At 43.3% G+C, this 19,676-nt stretch overlaps 1 protein-coding gene across 2 annotated transcripts in view; it reads right to left on the bottom strand.

Moving 5' to 3' along the window:
• The window catches only part of LOC146833781 (dimethylaniline monooxygenase [N-oxide-forming] 2-like), a 321,542-nt gene that overhangs the window by 207,291 nt on the left and 94,575 nt on the right, over positions 1-19,676 (bottom strand). Inside the window, exon 2 of one of the 2 annotated variants that reach the window (XM_085601652.1) lies at positions 8,558-8,697. In XM_085601652.1, coding sequence (XP_085457778.1) covers positions 8,558-8,689 — 132 coding nt within the window. In that variant the 5' untranslated portion in view covers positions 8,690-8,697. Of the gene's footprint in view, positions 1-8,557; positions 8,701-19,676 lie in introns of both variants that reach the window. The other variant, XM_085601653.1, reaches the window with a different exon arrangement.

Genomic DNA, 19,676 nt, shown 5'->3' with positions numbered 1-19,676 from the left:
TTTAATGCAACATGTGACTCATGTGTAGCGCACACTGTTTACCGAGTTGTATCTAGGTGTCTGGGTGAGTTCAGGTTATGGGTGGGTGTTCATGCTGGGACTTGATGTAGAGCTCTGGAGTAGAATCTGAATGAAGTCAGCGAGAATTTCTCATTGTGCCTGCCTGTCAGTGGGTCAGAATGCTTTGAGTGCCTGCTCATTCAAACTGACTACATGCTCATCCAATCCTTGGCCTCTCTGCAGAGCACATACATCGACTGGTGGAGAGAGAGAGCGTGTGTGTGTCCCTGTGACACAAGGAAGTAAATGCAGAAAGACAGAGTTAAATGACAGAAGTGTAGATGAAGGAGATAATGTGTGAGATATGCAGATGTAAGATCCCAGTATATGTGGGGATTAAAAGGGTATACGTGGCTAAAAGAGTGAGAGACTGTAGAGGAAATTAATATGAAGGGGAGAACAGGAGTGAACAAGACACTTTGAAGACCAATATGCCTTTCACAGCCCCCAAACATGATTAATATAAAAGCCCATATTTTCGGAAGTGAAACATTTTCATTTCTAATTATTCACAACAAAATGATTGTTATTACTCATTGAACTAAAGCTGTAAGCAAACATTGGCAACACAAATAGGTCTGGGTTGTTTTAACCCCTTCAGCGCTGCGCGGATTCCTCCGCGGTGCTGAAGGGTTCGAGCGCGGGCGGGGCCATGACGGAACGGTTCCGTCATGAGCACAGCTCAACCGATGCTCATGACGGAACCGTTCCGTCATGAGCATGGAAGGGGTTAAGCATGTTTTCGTCGTTTGATATATCTGGATGCAGTAACAGAAAACTCACAGAAAGGTACTCAAATATTGGTCACTGCGTGGATAAACTTGTGACAATAAAACGTCACTCATACGCAGACTAAAACCATAGAAATGTTATACATAAACTATCTGAAACCTTGACAGCGATGCACCCATAAGGGACGGTTACAACTGCCCTCTCACCACTCTGTGGAAGACAGTCAGTTGGTAGTGTCTTATTTGTATGCGGCATGCACAGACAATTTTTGTCAGTAAACCAGGAGCATCAGCTTGAAAACCTTTTTGAAAATGGACACAGTCCACCCCCCCCATCCCCATTACTTGGGTCCCCTGTTTCTATGTAAATGAATGCTTCTGTGTGCTGTGTCTAAGAACTTTGTTTAGAGTGAATGGTTACCTCCGTGAGGATATGTTGCATGTCTCAAAAGCATTTGCCTTCCCCTTAAAGAGGCACTGAGCCCTATGTCCCGGGGATCTTGTAGACTGTGTTGGCTGGGTTTGGGCAATTCACATCCAGCTAGTACTGGAGATCTACCCTGCAAGAGCACATGACTGAGACCAGGTATGGAATGTAAAACTACAAGTACCAAGTGAGAAATCAATAGTAAAGAGGCAACACATACCCAGCGCCACATGAGGCAAGCACTGGATATATGAGTGGACCGGAAAGAACTGTGTAAGTGCTGCCGCCCAATTATTTTTTGCAAATACTGTAACCTATGGTATCTAAAATATGGATGTTTGAAGGTTTTTGACATAAAACAATGGCACCTGTAATTAAATTGGCCTTTTCTGCATGGTCACCCTGGATTTATCTGTATTTTGCTGGACCCTATTTTTTGACAGCTTTCAAATTCAGTACTCTTTACCTCTGCAAACCAGGAGAAATGGGCCTATGCTCCCCCTTCAAATATTGTTAAATTGGCGTATTCCTGATTGTCACAGTCAACTTTCCCATGAGTCCCTAACATTTGAGATAGAAAGAGCACCCTGGGCCTTGTAGTTAAATACTCCTTGAGGACGGCAGCACCTATTGAGCCATCCACAAAAGTAGCAGTGCAAACATGATGTCTATTTGACTTACCCTGTGTAGCCTGCCTACTGCAGTGTAAAACCTGCAGGGCGACCTGCCTAAATAACCCTTTTACAGGTAAAGACCTCCCTTTTAAAAAATAGTAAGTCACCCCTGGGTAAGCTTTGTAGCCCACAAGGTAGGGTGAATGGTATTTAAAAGTGGGACATATAGAGCATTTAATGTTACCATGCAGCTACAGTGACAAGGCCCTAAAGCAATATTTTGACTGTGTCAGAGCTAGCTGGCCTATGTAGAAAATCAGAAGATTACAGATTAAAATACTCATATTGTATCTCTGGAATGGCATGAGCTAGAAACATAATTAAACCACTATGTGTATTTATTAATAAAAATCTAACTCAACATCACTCAGTCCGATTTTTATAAATATTAAGGAAAAATAACTTTTAATAAGTTACCTTTTCGCTGACTGAAGCTCCTGGAAGCTAACTAGCATTAGCTCTCCAGCAATAGCCCAGCCAGGATTAGCCCTGATGACATGTGAAAACTATTCCCAGAGCAGAGACAATCGCTTCAGTGTGAGGAGGTGTTTTGTTTCTCTGGCAAGAAAAATAGTTAGAGTGCACCTAAGAGCTTAAATTTTGTCAAAGGGGCCGACCCTGTCAGAAGTAAATGTTAGGAGATACCTGGGAAGGCCCAACCTTTTTCCTCCTAGTCAAGCTGGAACTAACCCAAGAGAGAGGGGATGGCTACACATTATCCTGCCCACACCTATGTGTTGATAAATGGTCTCTGCACAAGGGGTGAAGAATTTCCCTATCTTGGATTTTAAGAGTGAGGGGCACTGTAGAATTGTCTGCAGAAGGGCAAACAGAAATAGCGCAAAATTGGCTAGGATTACCACAGGGAACCTTTACCCCATTGGTTAACCCCCCTTCCCACTAACTGGTGCTAGACATAAATATGGCATCTCCAGGCACCCACTTGGAAACACTTTCCAGACCTGTGGAAGAACAGAAGAGGACTGGATCTACTGTCTGTGACCTGAGAGGAGCTCTGAAGGATAGCACCTGCTGCTTATACCTAGGACAAAGAAGTGGACTCCAAGGGTCTGTTGGCTAACCTCCTATGTAGCTACAGGGACACACACAAAAGCTATCAGAGTTCTTTTCCATGAAGTGCCTAGCTCTCCAAATCCAACTGGACCTCGCCTAGAACCTGCTGATGGCCTCTGCTGGAATGAGTCTTGACTCCCAAGTACTGATCCTGCTGTCCAGGGACCCTTGGTTGTATCTAAATGGACTTCTCCTACCTCATCTGAAAACCTGGGACTTAAAATCTTTTTGGACTTCAAGACTTCTGGGGCACCTGGGCAAAACAGGCCAGCTGATCGGCCCAAGGCTTGACTTTTCTAGGATAAGGAAACCGGTTTCTCCCACTCGGAAGCTCTCCACAGCTGCAAATCTGATTAGCAGACCCTCGGCGAGAAGGTATGCGGCCTCATATAACTCATTGTCAGATACAGCCTGCAGCCGTGTCCCATTGGAGGATTCCAAAGCTTTGAAAAAGACTAAATACAAAGGTAAAAATCTTGACTGGGCAAATGTGTCAAAAGTATCTGACCAGAGAGAAGACTTCCCTGGGCGTGAAATTTGAACTTTTCCCATTCTAAACTTTTCTCGCCAAAACCAAGAGGTTCAGAAGCACCTTGTCCAACACCTACCTGACTTTGTGAGGACTTCCATTTTAAAGACTAAGTCCAAAGGTAAAACTTCGGACCAGGTCAAATCTGGTTGGTGAATCTGACGAGCGCTCCTTCGTGGTTGCCCTGAATTTGCATTAATGTCCCAATCTATTCTGACTATTGACTACCATTAGCGCTTTGTGCTTTTTGGTGCTTTTTTACCTTAAATATTTGGAAATTTAAATCTCCAGTTCCCCTTATTACATTGTTGTTTTGGTGTCAATTTAATTATTACATTTTAGCCTATTTTTCTAATTTGGTTTTGCATTTTGAGTGTTTGTTATTTTGAGTGATTTTATTACTTTTTTGATATAATATAAATACTTTACACATTGCCCTAAGTTGAGCCTGCCTACACTATACCACAGTTACCACGTTGTTGTGCTCAGGTTAATTTAGTGAGTTTGAGGGTTCATCGTGACAAAAGTTGTTGTTATTCCTGGAAGTGGGCAGTCTCCCACTCCAAATAATCAAAGTTTTACAGCATCCTTTATTTCTAGTAGGTGCCAATCAGTCTAGTGATGCCTCCTGACCAGTGGGAACTTTTGAACACACAGTCCTTGCTTATAGGGCTCAATCTATGATAAACCTTTTCAGAGATTAGGTTAGTTTTCCCAGTATACATGACGTGTACATCCCTTGTGGAATATATGGTGACCTCCTTCGGTTGTGAAAGGGTAGCCAGGGGCCCTAGATACAGAGAGGCAGGTCCAGCTGAGTGGGTAGTCTTTCTCCAGGTTTCCCTAACCTGAGTTTGTCTCCTGCTAACCCAATAGTCTGTATTAAATGACAAGCTCTAAAATAAGTAAATTATAAAAAGAACACCAGACTTCAAGTAGGGTGCCAGCTGTATTTAGTGAACACCTCAGCCACAGTCTAGGAAACTACCAGGACTCATCCAAAAATACACACAAGCAAGTTAACATCAAAAAAAGGATTCTAGAAAAGGTTAAGATCATTATACACAGACCACCTAGGTGGGCAGAGGACGCTCCTACACATCTTACTTTTTTTAAACCAGAAACTTTAACAATTAGTTGATTACAGCCAGTGGTCGAAGAGGGCAGGATTGGCCCTACTTCTTTAATTTCAATAGATTCAGTTCCCCTACTTTTTTATTTTAAAAATGCATCCCAGGATGGCAGAAATAGCCAAGGCCTACAGATAAGGCTCCGCGTCCATTCGGGACGGGCAGATGGGAAGAGAAGGAAAAGGATTCTGTCTTTCATTACTGCCCAGAGAAGACAAGGACAGTGTCCACTTCTGTTCTGATGCTGGCAGCGCCCCCCCTCCCTTTCTCTTTCTTCCTCTTGTTCCCTCTCTTTTTGTCTTGCTCCTCCTCACTTACTGAAAACCATGACTTCAATAAACGGTTCTCACCCTCTCTTTCCCACTTTCTTTTATTTGTTCCCCTGTGAAATGGATCCAAAAAAGAAAAGCACTTTTGATGGAAATGTCGTCTTTTTCTGAAATGTTTCTGTTCCAAAGTGTAGCCTCTGGAATAAAAAGTTAAAAACATGAAAAATAAAGAAATGACTGAATGAGGCAAGACAGAGTGGTCGTAAAGTGGCCAGATTAATTTCATACACAACCAAACACATTAGCGTCACTTTACAGGGTTTGCCAGTTGAGTGCTAATGTTGTCTTCTTGTCTTTCTTGGAACAGCATTTTCTTTCGGGGGGGGGGGGGGGGGGGGGAGGGCGGCAATCCTGGAGGTACTGCAAACCTGATTGATGGGTGGAATGGAAAACAAAATATGTACCGCTGCTCTGTGTTCACGGATATGGTCTTTTTAAACCATACTGCTTACATTTTGTACGGATATTAGCAAAGGAAATTGAAACGGATCCCTTCTGGGCCCAGAAGGTATGTCCTTAGGTTTTCATGCAAAAGTACTCACTGATTTCTGAATAGTGAGTGTAAAAGCGTTAAGGTAACCATGTTTTTCCTGCTTACATTTCACATGCTTTACTTAATCTTGCATTCCCTATGAGTGTTTGCTTTTTTCAAGATGTTGTTACTTTTTTTTTTAGACAGCATATTGTGCTTGTCTTAGTGTGTAATTTGAATTGAGTCGCATCCAGGTGTTTATAGTGGGGCACAATTGGGTTGTAGTTGAAGCCATTACGAGTTTCTCTCAGTGGGGCAGTAGTTTTCAGCGGGGGAGAGGATGTGGCTTTATGGCCAGAGCTGTTAAATTTGGAACTGGGGAACCAGGTTCAGCCTTCATGACCAGTCCCCCAGGCCATTCTCCTGAGGAAGCACATTCCCATGCTAGACCTTAGAAGCAATTGCGGGTTAACCTTAAGGGCCTATCCACCACAATCCATACTGAGGTTCACTTCCAGTCTTGCAGGCAGACCTATGAAGCTGCACACCCTAGAGCAACAGTGACTCTGTCACTGAGGTTCCAGGACCCTGGAAAGGGCCGGCTCTGGGTGGTGCAACCGGTGTGACCGCATCAGGCCCTAACTTTGAGTGGGGGCGTCATGGTTGCAAGTATATTATGGTTTTAAAAGCGCTTGCTGCCTCATTTCTGGCTTACAGTAATTTTCAGCAACAATTAGAATGTCATGATAACTCTAGTGATTAATGTTCAGAGTTTTGTCTAGTGAAATTTTAGACTCATGGATGTAGCACAGAGAGTTAATGTGACTGATGGAAAGAACATGTACCATGCAGATCACAAAGTGCACTTAATGTAAATAGGGCAGTGGGCTGCTGCTTTTGTCAGAGAGATCCTTTTGTCACTTGTTGTTTATAAGTTAAAATCCTAATATAGAACAGTGAGCTATTAACTGTCATCTTAGAGCTGCATGCAAACTGCAAGGTATAAATTAGAGCATTGTGGTTTTCCCCCCAGTCTTTGACTATCCTAATGTTGCAAAAAGTGTTCATTTGGATAGAACCAACCATGGTAAAATGTTTTAAATTCTGAGTTTGTGTTTCTCCAAACCAATCTCTATTAAACTATACTGGTTGTCATGTGACTCCTACACCTTATAGTCCTTTATATTATGTAACATTTCCTATACAGGGATTTACACACGTATAATTGATTGTCTCTGTGTAATGCGTGTGATGTAAAGTGCCCTGGCACCCTACACTGGTATGAGTGGCTGTGTAAATCAAATTAAATGCTTCTGAGAGGGAGTGTCGTTATAAAGACTTGAGGGACACTGTTAAAGGGTGGTAGTGAGGGAATCCATGGAGGAGGTGGTCATTGGGGGGCACCAACAAATATTTATGCACAGGGCGCCACCAGCGCTAAATCCCGCCCTGCCTTTGAGGTCAGTCTGCCTCACCCATTGGTACCGCCATTGTCTTGGAATCAGCACTAGTAGCGGCAACTCACCAGGGATCGGCAAGGCAGGATTTGCACACAGACTAAACTAAGTTCGCAAACTTCACAGTCTTTCTGCTTCATGCACAAAAAATAATAATACAAAAATAAAAAAACTTCTCTCCTGCTCGCCTGTGTCCAACTCCAGGTCAGAACAGGAAGCAAGCAGCCAGGCTCCTACACCTAAGCCAAACACAATGCTTCAATGGAGCGTTATGATTGGTCTGAGCACCATGACACGGTGCTCAGCCAGGGGCTGTAGGAGTGTGCATGTTCTCCATGCAGGCTGTAATGCAACCTGCATGGAGAACAGGGGAGTGAGCATGACTGTTTTGGGTGGCCCAAACTTTTGTCATTCATGTTTGAACTGCCCTTGGGGAAAAGGGTAGAAGTGCTGATGACAGAAACTCCATGGCTCAGATACAAATGGCTTGTGATTCCACTTTTAAGCGTATTTAGGACATTCTGTGATTGAAAACATATCCCACATTGTGAATGTATTTTAGCGTCACTAGCTCATATTAAACCTTAAATAAACATGTGTCTCCATTGGTTGAATTGAATAACATAATAAGCTGTTACTGGTCAGAAAAATGCCAAATACTAAAAATTGGGATGTTTTGTGCATACAGGCCACACCTCTGACTCCACCCACTGATCCAATCCTCAGGTTAGTCCCACCCTCTAATTCTCCACCCAGAGTTCCTCTTCGTTTTTTCCCACTTCAACCGTTGCTTTTGCCATACTTTCCTGCATTAGCATTGTTATGCTTATTAGCACCCTAAAAACATGTTACCTCCTTTTGCCAGACAATTTAGGCGAGTATGCAGCCATACAAAATGTCTCTTCCATTCATTCACTTTCCTTCCATTTTTTTAGACCTTCATGGTATAAGGTATGGAAATGTAGTTGTTGATTAGTTGTCGACTTATATTTAGACGGAATATCTACCTTTTTGTATCCCAGGATGCCCCATTATCCCTCTCAGGTGGCACCGCTCAGGAAAACCGACCTGGGTGTGCTGGTAGCACCAGCCTCTTTGAATGCTCCCAACATGTACTGACATACACTGGTGCATTTTCCTACCAGCTGCACAAACAGCACATTCATCCGCCCAACCAATCACATATGTCTCATGCATAGTGACAACATGGCATCCATCCTTGTGTCAAAAGTGAGTGTTAAATCTTCCACATTTTGCAAGGCAATGTGCAACACTGCCTCCACATAGAACCCTCAAGAACCCTCCCACAGGTATCTCGCAGCCCCATGATAGTGACATTAAACTGTGACCTGTCCACAGCACACAATGAGTCATCCAATATTGGCCCTGATTATGAGTGGGTCAGAATATTGTGCTGTGTTTAATTTACTGCAACAGGTAATTAACAGGTGCGTTTCAGACCTCACCCTTCCTTACATTTTGGCAGATCAAACCTGCTGGAATTTAAAAGGGGAAAGTGCACAGTATTTACTGTCACAAAGATGTTGGTGATTAATTTCCAAAAATGTGCAATTTATCGTACCTGATAAATGCCGAACAGCGGGGAGTCTACTTTTTGGCTGTGGCACTATTTAGTGCTCCGGAAACAACACCAGCCTGACACCCGCCACTCACCATGAATTTCCAGAGTCCTCCAATGTCCTCTCCTCTCTCAAAGCAGGTTGCCCGCATCCCTTCATCCAGGCAACACTTTAAAGATGCGAGCCCGCTGACCCCAGCTCCAATCACCGCGACGGTCTTTGCCATGGTCCTGTCTGCTGAATTAGAAGCATCACAGCATTAGGAAACCTTCAGTCCATGTCAAACAGCACATTTGCAAAAGAAGACATTAAATGCAAGGACCCCTTGACTGCCTCTGTATGCGCCAAAGGGCTAAATAAGGTAAATTACACAAAAGTCAGAACTGATGGAAAAAAACACTGCAACAGAAATCACTTTTAAAGTGGAAACTAGAACTGTGTTTAATACAAAAAAGTGCTTATGGTGTCCACTTATGTTTAATGTATAACAGTTGATGAATCATGCACTCGGTTTAATGTTTCATCAGTTCATTGTTTATGTTTTCAGCAAACAAGCTTAAACCAGACAACCTGCCCCACAATTATTAGGTCTGGTGTTAGGCAGGCCTTAGATTTGAATCAAATTATATGTATAATATACTTACTTATAGAGGCTTTCATTTAGTCCTCTTCATCCCTTATTGTCTCATTCACAGTTTTCCTCTGTCCCTAAAGCATACAGCACGGGGCAATGGTTCAGCCCACTTCGGCCATTGGCTAAATTCACTGTACTTACTTACTTATGTCCACTACCCCTCTGGGGGTATAGGCTGTCAACCAGGACTCTGCAGCCTCCTCTGTTCTGGGCTTTCCTTTCAATCTGACTCCAGGTGTAACCCATCTCCTTGCATCAGCCGAGAGGCCTCGACATTGTTTGTTTCTAGGCCTTCCTCTTTTCCCTTGCGGGTTCCAGGTGAGGGTTTGCCTGGTGGTGTTTGACGTGGGCTTGTGGAGGGTGTGACCTATCCAGCCCCTATGTCTTTTCATGATTTGGAAAGTCTGCTGCCATAGGTCGCTGTTGCTGATGGTGTTTGGCCAGTGGATTTAGAGGATTTTCCTCAGGCAGACGCTGATGAAGGTCTGACTTTGTTGGTGGTGGTCACTGTGAGTGACAGTATTCTGCCCATTCACAAGGAGCACATCCACACACATAGTAGTTCCCTAAAGTACCAGGGACTACTATTGCAATTTATGCTGTTTGGGACCCAAAAATATTTCTGCTTTTTGCAAATTCTTTTTTAGATAGATTAAGGCCTGACTGCATCACAAGCAATAGCTTTTTTTTTTTTGCAAAAATCATGACAAGATAAAATGAGCATTTACAAAGCCAAAAGGTTGGTCACACTGCCCGACCTATGGGTTTTGCCAAATGTTGTTTGTGTTGTAGTTGATTTTCAGATTCAGCGCATTTGAATTTGTAACCTGTGCAAGCGCTGTAGATACTATATAAAATAACAATTATGTGGCACATGGCCCATCGACTTTCATTATATAATGGTATTCTTTCACAGGTGAGCAGGAATTAAAATGTATATTCATGATTTTCAGTTTGTCAGCACATTCATAATTGCACCATGGATACTGTGCCTAAACTGTGATTTAAAAATTGCGTGGGCTGGTTCTTGCACACAGTTTTGAGGATATACACTTCAGATTTCCATGATCGTGTGAAGTATTTTATGTTATTTGTTCTACTATTTGACAAAAATTAGGAAGAAATATTTAGTTCTATATATAATTGGAAGACTGGAAACCGCTTTGCAGGTAATTTCTTGAAAAATTGTAATTTTGCTATTGAAATTGGAAATGTAATTAAAAGAAATCAATTAGGCAACTCACTATTAAAAACAATACTTTTGTAGCTACTGGTACAGGGATTTATTGTAAAAAAATCAACAGATTTTATTGAACAGTCATTTCTCATCAACTCATTAATTCAGAAATGATGATTAACTCAAATAATATATGTTACAACTTTGAGGTTCTTCATCGACATACTATTCATCATTGTTCATTTAGTTTTTAGCCTTGAAAAACGTGGCAAGCGTCATAAAACACCTGTTGGAACATATAAGGCTAACTGATTTAATTTGGTTATTGATCCTAGCACTTAAAAGCCAATTGTTTGAGTCGACGGATTTAAACTATAAAATGGAGGACTTTGGACCAGGTAATCAACTACAATAAAAATAAGTAATTGTGGAATGTGTTTTTTAGATGAAGCTTTTTGCCGAAATAAGAAACTGTGAAATAATTAACAAAAAGAAAAAATACATTAGTTGAGTATATCTGATGAGTACATTGAGTACATGAATTATTGATTAATATGCATCAACCATAAGCGGAGCCCTTAAACACATTTTTTCCAACTGTAATTAACTGCATTACTGGGTTAGTGGTGTCTGTAGAATAGAGCAGCAGTACCGGTGCTGAACTTTTTCGGGACTTTCTAAATTTTCTATCCTGGAACTATAGGTGTCTAGCATAAGACCAACATGTGATAGTGCAGTGTTTTTGCCATAACAGACCGAAATAAAGGCATAACCTCTGTGCTTGGTCCATACACAGTCTTCTCTGACTCTGTTTAATAACAACACTGATCAAGAGTAGTCCCGACACACCTTCAATAATGCCCGACATTACCCCAGCCTCCCTGCTGTCAATCGACGACATGTTGTGACTTGGTTATCACACTGAGCATTCCATCTGGAAGTGACAACAGTGGTCTCCTTTCTAATGATGCGAGCTCCAGTAATGGTGTACACAAGAACCAGGAAGTGGCAAAGCTCGTTTCCTGTCTCCATTCTATGTTCCCTAGACCAATGACGTAGTGAAAAACACTTCTGTATCAGCCTGAGCTGAGGGGTCACTGAACAAACAAAATAGTTTTTATGGTTTCTCTTTCCTTTGTAATGTGGCTTCTGTGTCGCAAGAGAAAAACAGAAGCTAATGAATGGTATCACAAGAAAGAAGATAACATGACACGGTTGAGTGCTGGGGTCCTAGGAATGGCAATGGATCCAGATATGTTTACAGAGAGAAAGAGAAGTGATGAAAACCATGAAGAAAAGGCGAGTGAGAACACAAACCGGAGCAAAGAGGAATGCAAATAAGGAGAGAAAGATGGAAATAAGAAAGAAAGTTGGAGACAAAGAAGGTTGTAAGGAATGACAAAAAAAATGGAAAGAAGGAAAGAACAATGGAAAGTAGAAAAGAGAAGGAAAGAAAGAAAGAAGTAGGAAACTTTCTGGGGGGGGCACAATTCATGTGGACTGTTCTTATAGTGTCAGTGTCGCATGTTTTGCTACTCACTCAGCGACAGCTATGTAGTTCAAAGTGGAGGATAATTTATATATCTGGCTACTCCCTTGCTCATGAGCTTAAAATGGCTAGGAGACGCACAAATCAGATTATTCTGGGCACCCACTAAACATGGTACCTTCTTGATGAAATTAAATATAAAAAGTTCTGTTTATTTCAGGAGTTTTATTTAAAGGTTTTTTAAACTAGGAGCACACTGCCTGCAAACCATATTCTACGAGAATGCAGTGACATTTTCCAATCCCATTTCAAAGCACTGAAGCTTCAATACCATTCATGTTTGCACATTAGGTAAATATACTTATACATATATATTTGTTGCTAGTGGTTAAATGGCAATTCTCGTTTGCATCCATATTTGTTCAAAAACAATATGCATTTTAAGATACCCCAGAGGGTTAAGGCACCTGCTACAAACACCTGTGTATTCAGCAGGTTGCAACACTGGTAGGATAACACAGGTAGATGATGCAATTGCTGGAGAGATGCATGTTTAAAATCTGGTCACATAGTTCAGAAATCATAAAATAGCTTAAAGCAGTGGTTCTTAACCTTTTGACTTCTGCGGACCCCACTGAAACACTTCTGGAATCTGGGGACTCCCACTGAGTCATTACTGGACACTGGGAACCCCCAGCCAAAGCAATTTATATGCTTTGAACTTCAAAATAATATACACATTGAGTACACACTAAACAAATGCTCAAATATTGAAATATTTTCACATTTTCCATTTTTCTTCTTCATTTGTATATACTTTATTAACTTTATTGTATTCATTTTAATGGTATTTAATTTTGTAACAGTCACAGACCCCCTGAGTAGGCCTCGCTGACCCCTAGGGTTCCTCAGACTACACTTTAAGAACAACAACTGGCTTAAAGGATTAATGTGACTTCTGCAGAGCACTGCATGTTAAATTCGTCATAGGTTTGTACAGTATGTAAAATATTTGAGTGGGTTAATGCTTCTCTTGCAGAGATCCTTGAATAACCTGAGGCACTACTGTCACCTGGCACTCATGAAGACACTTTCCTCATGTGGCACTCACAATACACACCGCTCACCCTGCACTCAAACTCAATATTCACCCAGCGCTCACACTGTTCATCCTGTACTCCCCTCCGCCTACACTCACCATCCATTCCACTCACCCTGCATCCGGCACATTGCTCACCCTACACTCATAGTGTCATCACTCAACTTCCACTCACATCATTTATGGTAGCAGACACTTAATATGCTAGATAGTGCCAGATAACTTGGCGCTGGGTTGATAGAGCACAGTGGGAATAGATTACCGATCAGATGGCATTTAGGTGGGCCTGTGTTCAGGCCGTCGCCTCTCTTACATACTGCTACACACGAAGGAGCACAGAGACGTTCACACTACAGCTGCAGAGCGGTAGGTAGAGGTGGGGCATCAGCTGCTGCAAGGAGGGCGGGTGGTGGACAGGTCTGAATGTAGCTCAGCAGTGGATCATAAAGGGCCTAGAGGCCTCTGGCACCAACAGGACTCCAGGGAGGAGATGTATGCTGGAAGGCTGGGCACACGAAGGCTGCTAAAAGACTGTTGAAGGGACATGCCCACTTCCATGTCCCACTGTGCCAGCCTCAGCTCTGGTTGAAGGTGGCCGCCATGGCACAGACGTTCATGACAACCAACTTAACCAGTTGGCACTCCAGCCACCCCACGGAATAACAAGCACCAAGCTTTGTAGCGTCACTTCAAAATACAGAAACCCATGAGCAGTGTCAGTGGTTGTCAGTGGGGTCCACCAGCACTCTGTTTTGGGGACCAGTGCTTATTTTTCTTCATTGGATATTTTCCAAGACCAAGAGAGGGCAGAACAAAGGGGAAAGAATGAGAATGAGAAAGAAAAAGATCGGAAAACCGCCATGTAGGGAAACCGCCATGTAGGGAGACAGCAGGAATCCTAGGTCAAAAAGGTAGATAATTCCTAGAGTCATTCTGAAGTCATCCGATGACTTCTATTGGGTTAGTCCTGTAATGATCTGGTAGAGTCATCCGAAACCATCCTGAAGTATGTGTATAGGGCGAAATATTTAAATGAGATGATTTTAGAGTCATCATTAAAACGACTTCAGGAATGTAAGCGGAATGATATACCAAAAAGAGGTATATTGTGCAAAGAGTCCATGTATGCCCTTACTAATGACAGGGGCTTGCTCTAACAATCCCAATGTGCTCTTCTAGGGGGTAGTGCAGTCGAGCAGCCTTCGGCTTATCAGAGAGAAGGTTTAGACAGCTGCAAACACACACAATAGTCAGTAAATTATGCACATGACTCAATAAGAAGATCCACATCAATTTATAAGAATAACACATACCTTTATATTTAGGCACCAGAATCAATTTGACCAGGTAAGTACATTTTTAAAGACAAATAATTTTCAGTTAAAAAGTCGACACAGTGCAATTTTCAGAAGTTGCAATGTTATCCTATGGAAGTTAAATCAAGTATGGCATTCAGGCAGTACAGTACAGTGACTTACGAGACCAATCTCCTGAAGTTAAGGTGAGTGTAGGGCAAGGTCCAAGGCAGCATCAGCAAGACACCCCCAGTGGAACTAGGGCGGACTGGTGCAGGGGTGCAACACAGTGTTAGGCGCCCAATGAAAGTGAATGGGAATCGGTCATTGTGAAAAGAGGCTGCAGGGTTGGACTGGAAGGCCAGTCTGATAGAATCAACAACAGGGTTCAAGTCTTGTGATGTTAGGGGATGTGGAGACACTGGTGGTCCTCTCATCCCTGGGCCGGCGCAGCCGGGTGCAGAGGACCTTTGAGTTGTTGGGTTTCTTCATCCGGGAGCACTCGCGGCTTAGGGGGCCTGCACACAGAGGCTGCAGGCGACGTCAGAGAGTTCACAAGGGTTGAAACCATGGTGGACCCTGTCTCTTGAGGGCTTTGGGACCATGCTTACACCGTTGGCCCACTTCACTCGGGCTGGGGGCTTGGTGCACTGGTGTTTGGCGGCGTCAAGTTTTGGCGGTTCTGGAGTCCTCTCGGTTCTTCTTTGGGTGCCTGAAGGATGCAGGGGAGCAGTTTTGCTACTTTACAGGAGCTCTTTCTTCCTGGATGAATTGCTAGCAGGTCTCCTAGGCATTGGAGACACAGCAGCTGCAAGACATGTTATCTTTTGATGCAATTGTCAAAGTCAGCAGAAGGCCGACACAGTTGGCATCAAGTCAGTTGCTGGGTCCTCAGTTCTTGCTCTTTGTGACTCTTCACGTCTGTCTTCTTCTTTCAGGTTGGCAGGATCCGATTTTCTGGTGCCAGGGGCTCCCCTAAATACTGAATTTAGGGGTGTTAGGGAAGTGTAGGGTAGTAGCTGATGAGCTATCTAACCCTAGGGTCACTATGCCCCCTATATGATCACTTCCTGTGGGAAGTGGGCATAACCCTGTCCCAGAGTTCTCAAGTTGCCATCACAAAGACGGCTGTTAGACCTGGCACCATTGGCGTGTGTCTCCCCTGCATTTTTTGCCTTTGCCTCCTGTGTTTTTGCTGTGTGTTGGACTCCATTTTGCTGGTCTAGATGCTTTGGGCACTTTACCACTGCAGTTCAGTGCCAAAGTGCAAGTACTCCCTTTGTAAATTATTGTTATGGATTAATGATTCCATGATTGGCATATTTGATTTACTTGTCAGACCCTAGTATAGTGCACTGTGTGTGCCCAGGGCCTGTAAATCAAATGCTGCTAGTGGGCTGCAGCACTGATTGTGCCACCCACAGAAGCAGACTGTAAAATGTAACTCTGGCCTGCCACTTTAGAGGCTGTGTGCAGTCTAGGACTGCCATGTCGACTTGGCAAGTGCACACACTTGCCAGTCCCTAAACCTTCCCTTTTCTACATATTAGTCACCCCTAAGGTAGGCCCAAGGTACCCCTATGGGAAGGGTGCATTGTATGTGAAAGGTAGGACAGGTCCTGATGTGTGTGGCATGTCCTGATAGTGAAATACTGCCAAATTCGTTTTTCACTATTGCAAGGCTACCTGTTCCCATAGGACGGAATGGGGAGTTTGTTTATAACATCTTATAAACATAACTGGTCCTGGGGAAAAGGTAGAAAAATAAAGTTTAGTATGCCTGAACTCAGAATGTTAAAATGCATCTTTTAGTGAGGGTGATTTTTACATACCACTTTTAGAAATCAGTTTTTTTTTACCTAACCATCCAGTGTGCCTCTACTATGTTTGTGTATTGCATGTCTGACTTTTGTATGACAGGGGCTGGAAAAGGGCAGCGGCTCCAGAAGTCTGATTAGTCAGGGCTGGGCTGAATAGACCTGGGCTGCATTTTGAGTAGGGGGAGGAGATTTCCTTTTACCTGAAAGGGTCTGACCTGCCTTCAACAATGCTGTCTCCACCTCCTGCCAGGAAGCTGCACCAGTGAGGACAGAACTAGTTTGGGCTGGGAATAGATACTCTCTGCCTTCAGAGTACAAAGGATTTTTGTGTATAAAAAGAGGGGCCCAGACCCCAGACTTTTAGATCACTTCTGGGAATCAAGAGGAACCTTTGCCAAGGAGAAGAGCAGGAGACGCTGAGGAGGAATACTGCCCTTGTACTGTTTGCTGTCTGGGGTTGGCCTGCAGTGGCTACTTGCTGCCAAGGAAAGGAGAAAAGGACTTTGCTGTATGCTTTGTCACCTGCTTGAAAGAAGATCTCCAAGGGCTTGAAACTGAGCTTGCCTCCTGTTCTGAAGTCTCAGGGACACAAAGTCTTCACCACCAGCTCCCCTGAATTTCCTTGCTGGTAATTCTAATCTGCAAAGAGGTGTGTGCTGCTGTTCTGGACCTCTAGAGACTGTTTTCTGCTGGGAGCTGGAAAATCGACGCAACTTCGAAGAAGCGAGACACATCCGCACCTGTTTCTGATGCATCATGGAAGAAACCGTCACAGTGCCTGCCGCGGCTTGAGAAATCGCCGCACGCCGCAACGAGTGCACTGATCTCTAAAGTCCGAGATCACCACACCGAGTCTGATGCAAGCCCTGCTGTGCGGCTGCATGAGTTCACCGGATCGTCACATCATATCGAGGCGCCAAGTCTGTCGCATCCTTGGGAGACGCAGTAAGAAACTGACGCATCACCTCCCCAAGCAGTAAGAAACCGACGCATCACCTGCTCTTTGGTAAGGAATCGATGCATCACCCCCCTGCACTGCAGTAAGGAACCGATGCATCACCTCCCCCGAAGCAAGGAACCGACGCATCACCTTCCCTGAGTGTAAGGAACCGACGCATCACCTTCCCTGCAGCCCATTTTGTTTGTTTGAGTGACACATCCCAGGTACTTTGTGAGAAAAGTGTTGCATCTAAAATTTTGCTTGAACTGAACTATTTCTACCATCTGAAAGTCATATTTTTAATACTGTATTGTGAAGTTTTGTCGTTTGGTCTTGTTTTAGTTTAGATAAAGATTACTTATTTTTCTAAACTGGTGTGATGTCCATTTGTAATGTTTTCACTGTATTACTGTGTGTGTTCACAAATGCTTTACACACTGCCTCTGAGATAACTCTGTTTGCTCATGCCAAGCTACCAAGGGGGTGAGCAGGGGTTATTTTAGAGTGTATCCCCCTTACCCTGACTAGAAGCAAGGGTCCCTATTTGGACAAAGGTATTTACCTCTGCCAACTGAAGACCCCCATTTCTAACAAAGGCCAAATCTGAAAAGTCATGTTGACTTCAGGTAACACCACTTTAGGGGTGGTACTAGCCTGGGAGTGTGCACACCTAGCTGACTAGCTATTGTTGCCGCATGTCAAGGTGCCAACGGACCCAAGACAAAGGGAGTTGTCTTCCTGTCCTGTGAGGGGAGCCAGATTCACATTTCAAAGGCGGTGGCTTCTTGGAAGCTCCCTTGCCTTGGAATGGTAATCAGCAGGTCATCCTGTGGGAGGGAGTGTGAACACCCTCTTCCCAAGCAGGCCTTGTTTCTGACCTTCTGAGAGCAAAGGCCCTCACCATTGGGGTCAGAAACTAATCTCTGGTGCCAGGTGGCAGAAACCAGTCAGCCAACACATCAATGGCTGGTAGATTTTTAGGAGGCACCTTTAAGGTGCCCTTTGGGTGCATGTATTAATAAATTTAACACAGGAATCAGTGTGGGTTTATTAATACAAAATGTTTGTTGCCAAACATCAATTTTTTTAGTGAATTCATCATGGAATTTGGGAACTCATTTTCACCAGTGTCCAGCACAGGCTCTTAAATGGCTTCCCGGATCGCTTGTACTGGCAGCAATAGAGCTGACCAGCACAGGGGTATATCTGCTCATGCAGATATATCCTCACATGTAATAAAATGCACCCTGCCTTAGGGTTCTAAGACCTGCTGTAAGGGTCACTTTCAAATAGTACATGTAGAGTTAGGGGACATGCCACACAGGGAGATGTGTCAGGTAGTGGTTTACACTTCTGTCTGCATCAAATCACGCAGCCTGCAGTGGCAGTCTTGCATGAGTTTAATGAGGGGTCACTTAGGGTGGCACAATTCATGCTGTAGCCATTACTGACCCTCTTTAGTATCTCAGGCACTGGGTGCCAGGGGTACCATTTACTAGGAACTTACAGAGAGTTCTAAAGGTATTGCCATTTGGGGGAAACAATTGTTCAGTTTTGGGAAAGAGATCTGGCACTGGGGACCAGTTAGTAATACCCAGTGAACTCCCGGTCAACATTACTTCAACTACTAGGCAAAACGTTGGGGTGACCATGCCAAAAAAGGGCACTTTCCCACAAGGATGGTGTGCCGGCTACTTCAATTGAAAAGGTGTGATGATCATTTACTACTCTAGGAATACCAAGTGACAACTTGAGGATGAATGAAGATTACTCCGAGATGGTTCTATGACAACTTCACGAAGACTACAGATTACTCTGGGATAACTTCACAACAACTTGTGGATGAGTAGAGATTACTCTAGGATGGTTCTATTACAACTTTGGGAAGGCTACAGATTACTCTGGGATAATCCACAACAACCTGTCGATGAGTGAAGATGACTATGGGATGGTTCCATGACAACTTTGCTATTAGTGAAGATTATTCATGGATGATTGTATGACCAACTATGGATAAGAGAAGATTTTTCTGGGATGATTCTATGGCACGTTTAGGATGAGTATGTGCTACTCTAGGATAATTTTGTAAAACCTTTTAAGATCAGTGTAATTTACACTGGGATAATACTAGTACAACGGCAGAATGATAGAAGACCACTCCTTGATTCCATTTCATCTTCAGTATATTGTTGAACTACTCCCTGATTCCACCACAGCATTTTCTGTAGATTTTTAATGGCGGAAAGTCAATGCAACCCCTTTGTCACAGGTATTCAATGTGCACCAGCACTGTAGACTACCATCTTTGCAGTAAATTCACCAATGACAAACTTCCAATGTGTGTTCTACCTAGCAGCAGCCATATTTGAGTATTGCCCCCTTATCTGCTCAGATAAAGAACTGTGTTGAGGGTATGGTCATGGGTGATGAAAGAAAGTGTACGCCTTGGTGAAATCTAAATTACGCTCACCTAATTTGGGGAATTTCATTCTATGCTTGTTATGCAAAGTTCCCGAAATTATACAACTTCACGTAATGATGTGCAATTCAGAAACACACAGGAACAATAGTACGCAAGAAGCTGTTGCTTGTGGTGCTTGTAAATTGTGTCCTCACACCAAAATTTGACACAAAGACGCATTTCACACTAAAATATAATGTGACATAACCAACTTGCATTTCACGTAATTACATGCAATTGTGTTGAAATTTCAAATAATCACACGAAAGCAAATTACATACATTTTGCACACCCCCAG

Source organism: Triturus cristatus, chromosome 4_2, assembly GCF_964204655.1.
Source record: "Triturus cristatus chromosome 4_2, aTriCri1.1, whole genome shotgun sequence".
Lineage (NCBI taxonomy): Eukaryota > Metazoa > Chordata > Amphibia > Caudata > Salamandridae > Triturus > Triturus cristatus.
This window is presented reverse-complemented; position numbering and strand designations above follow the sequence as displayed.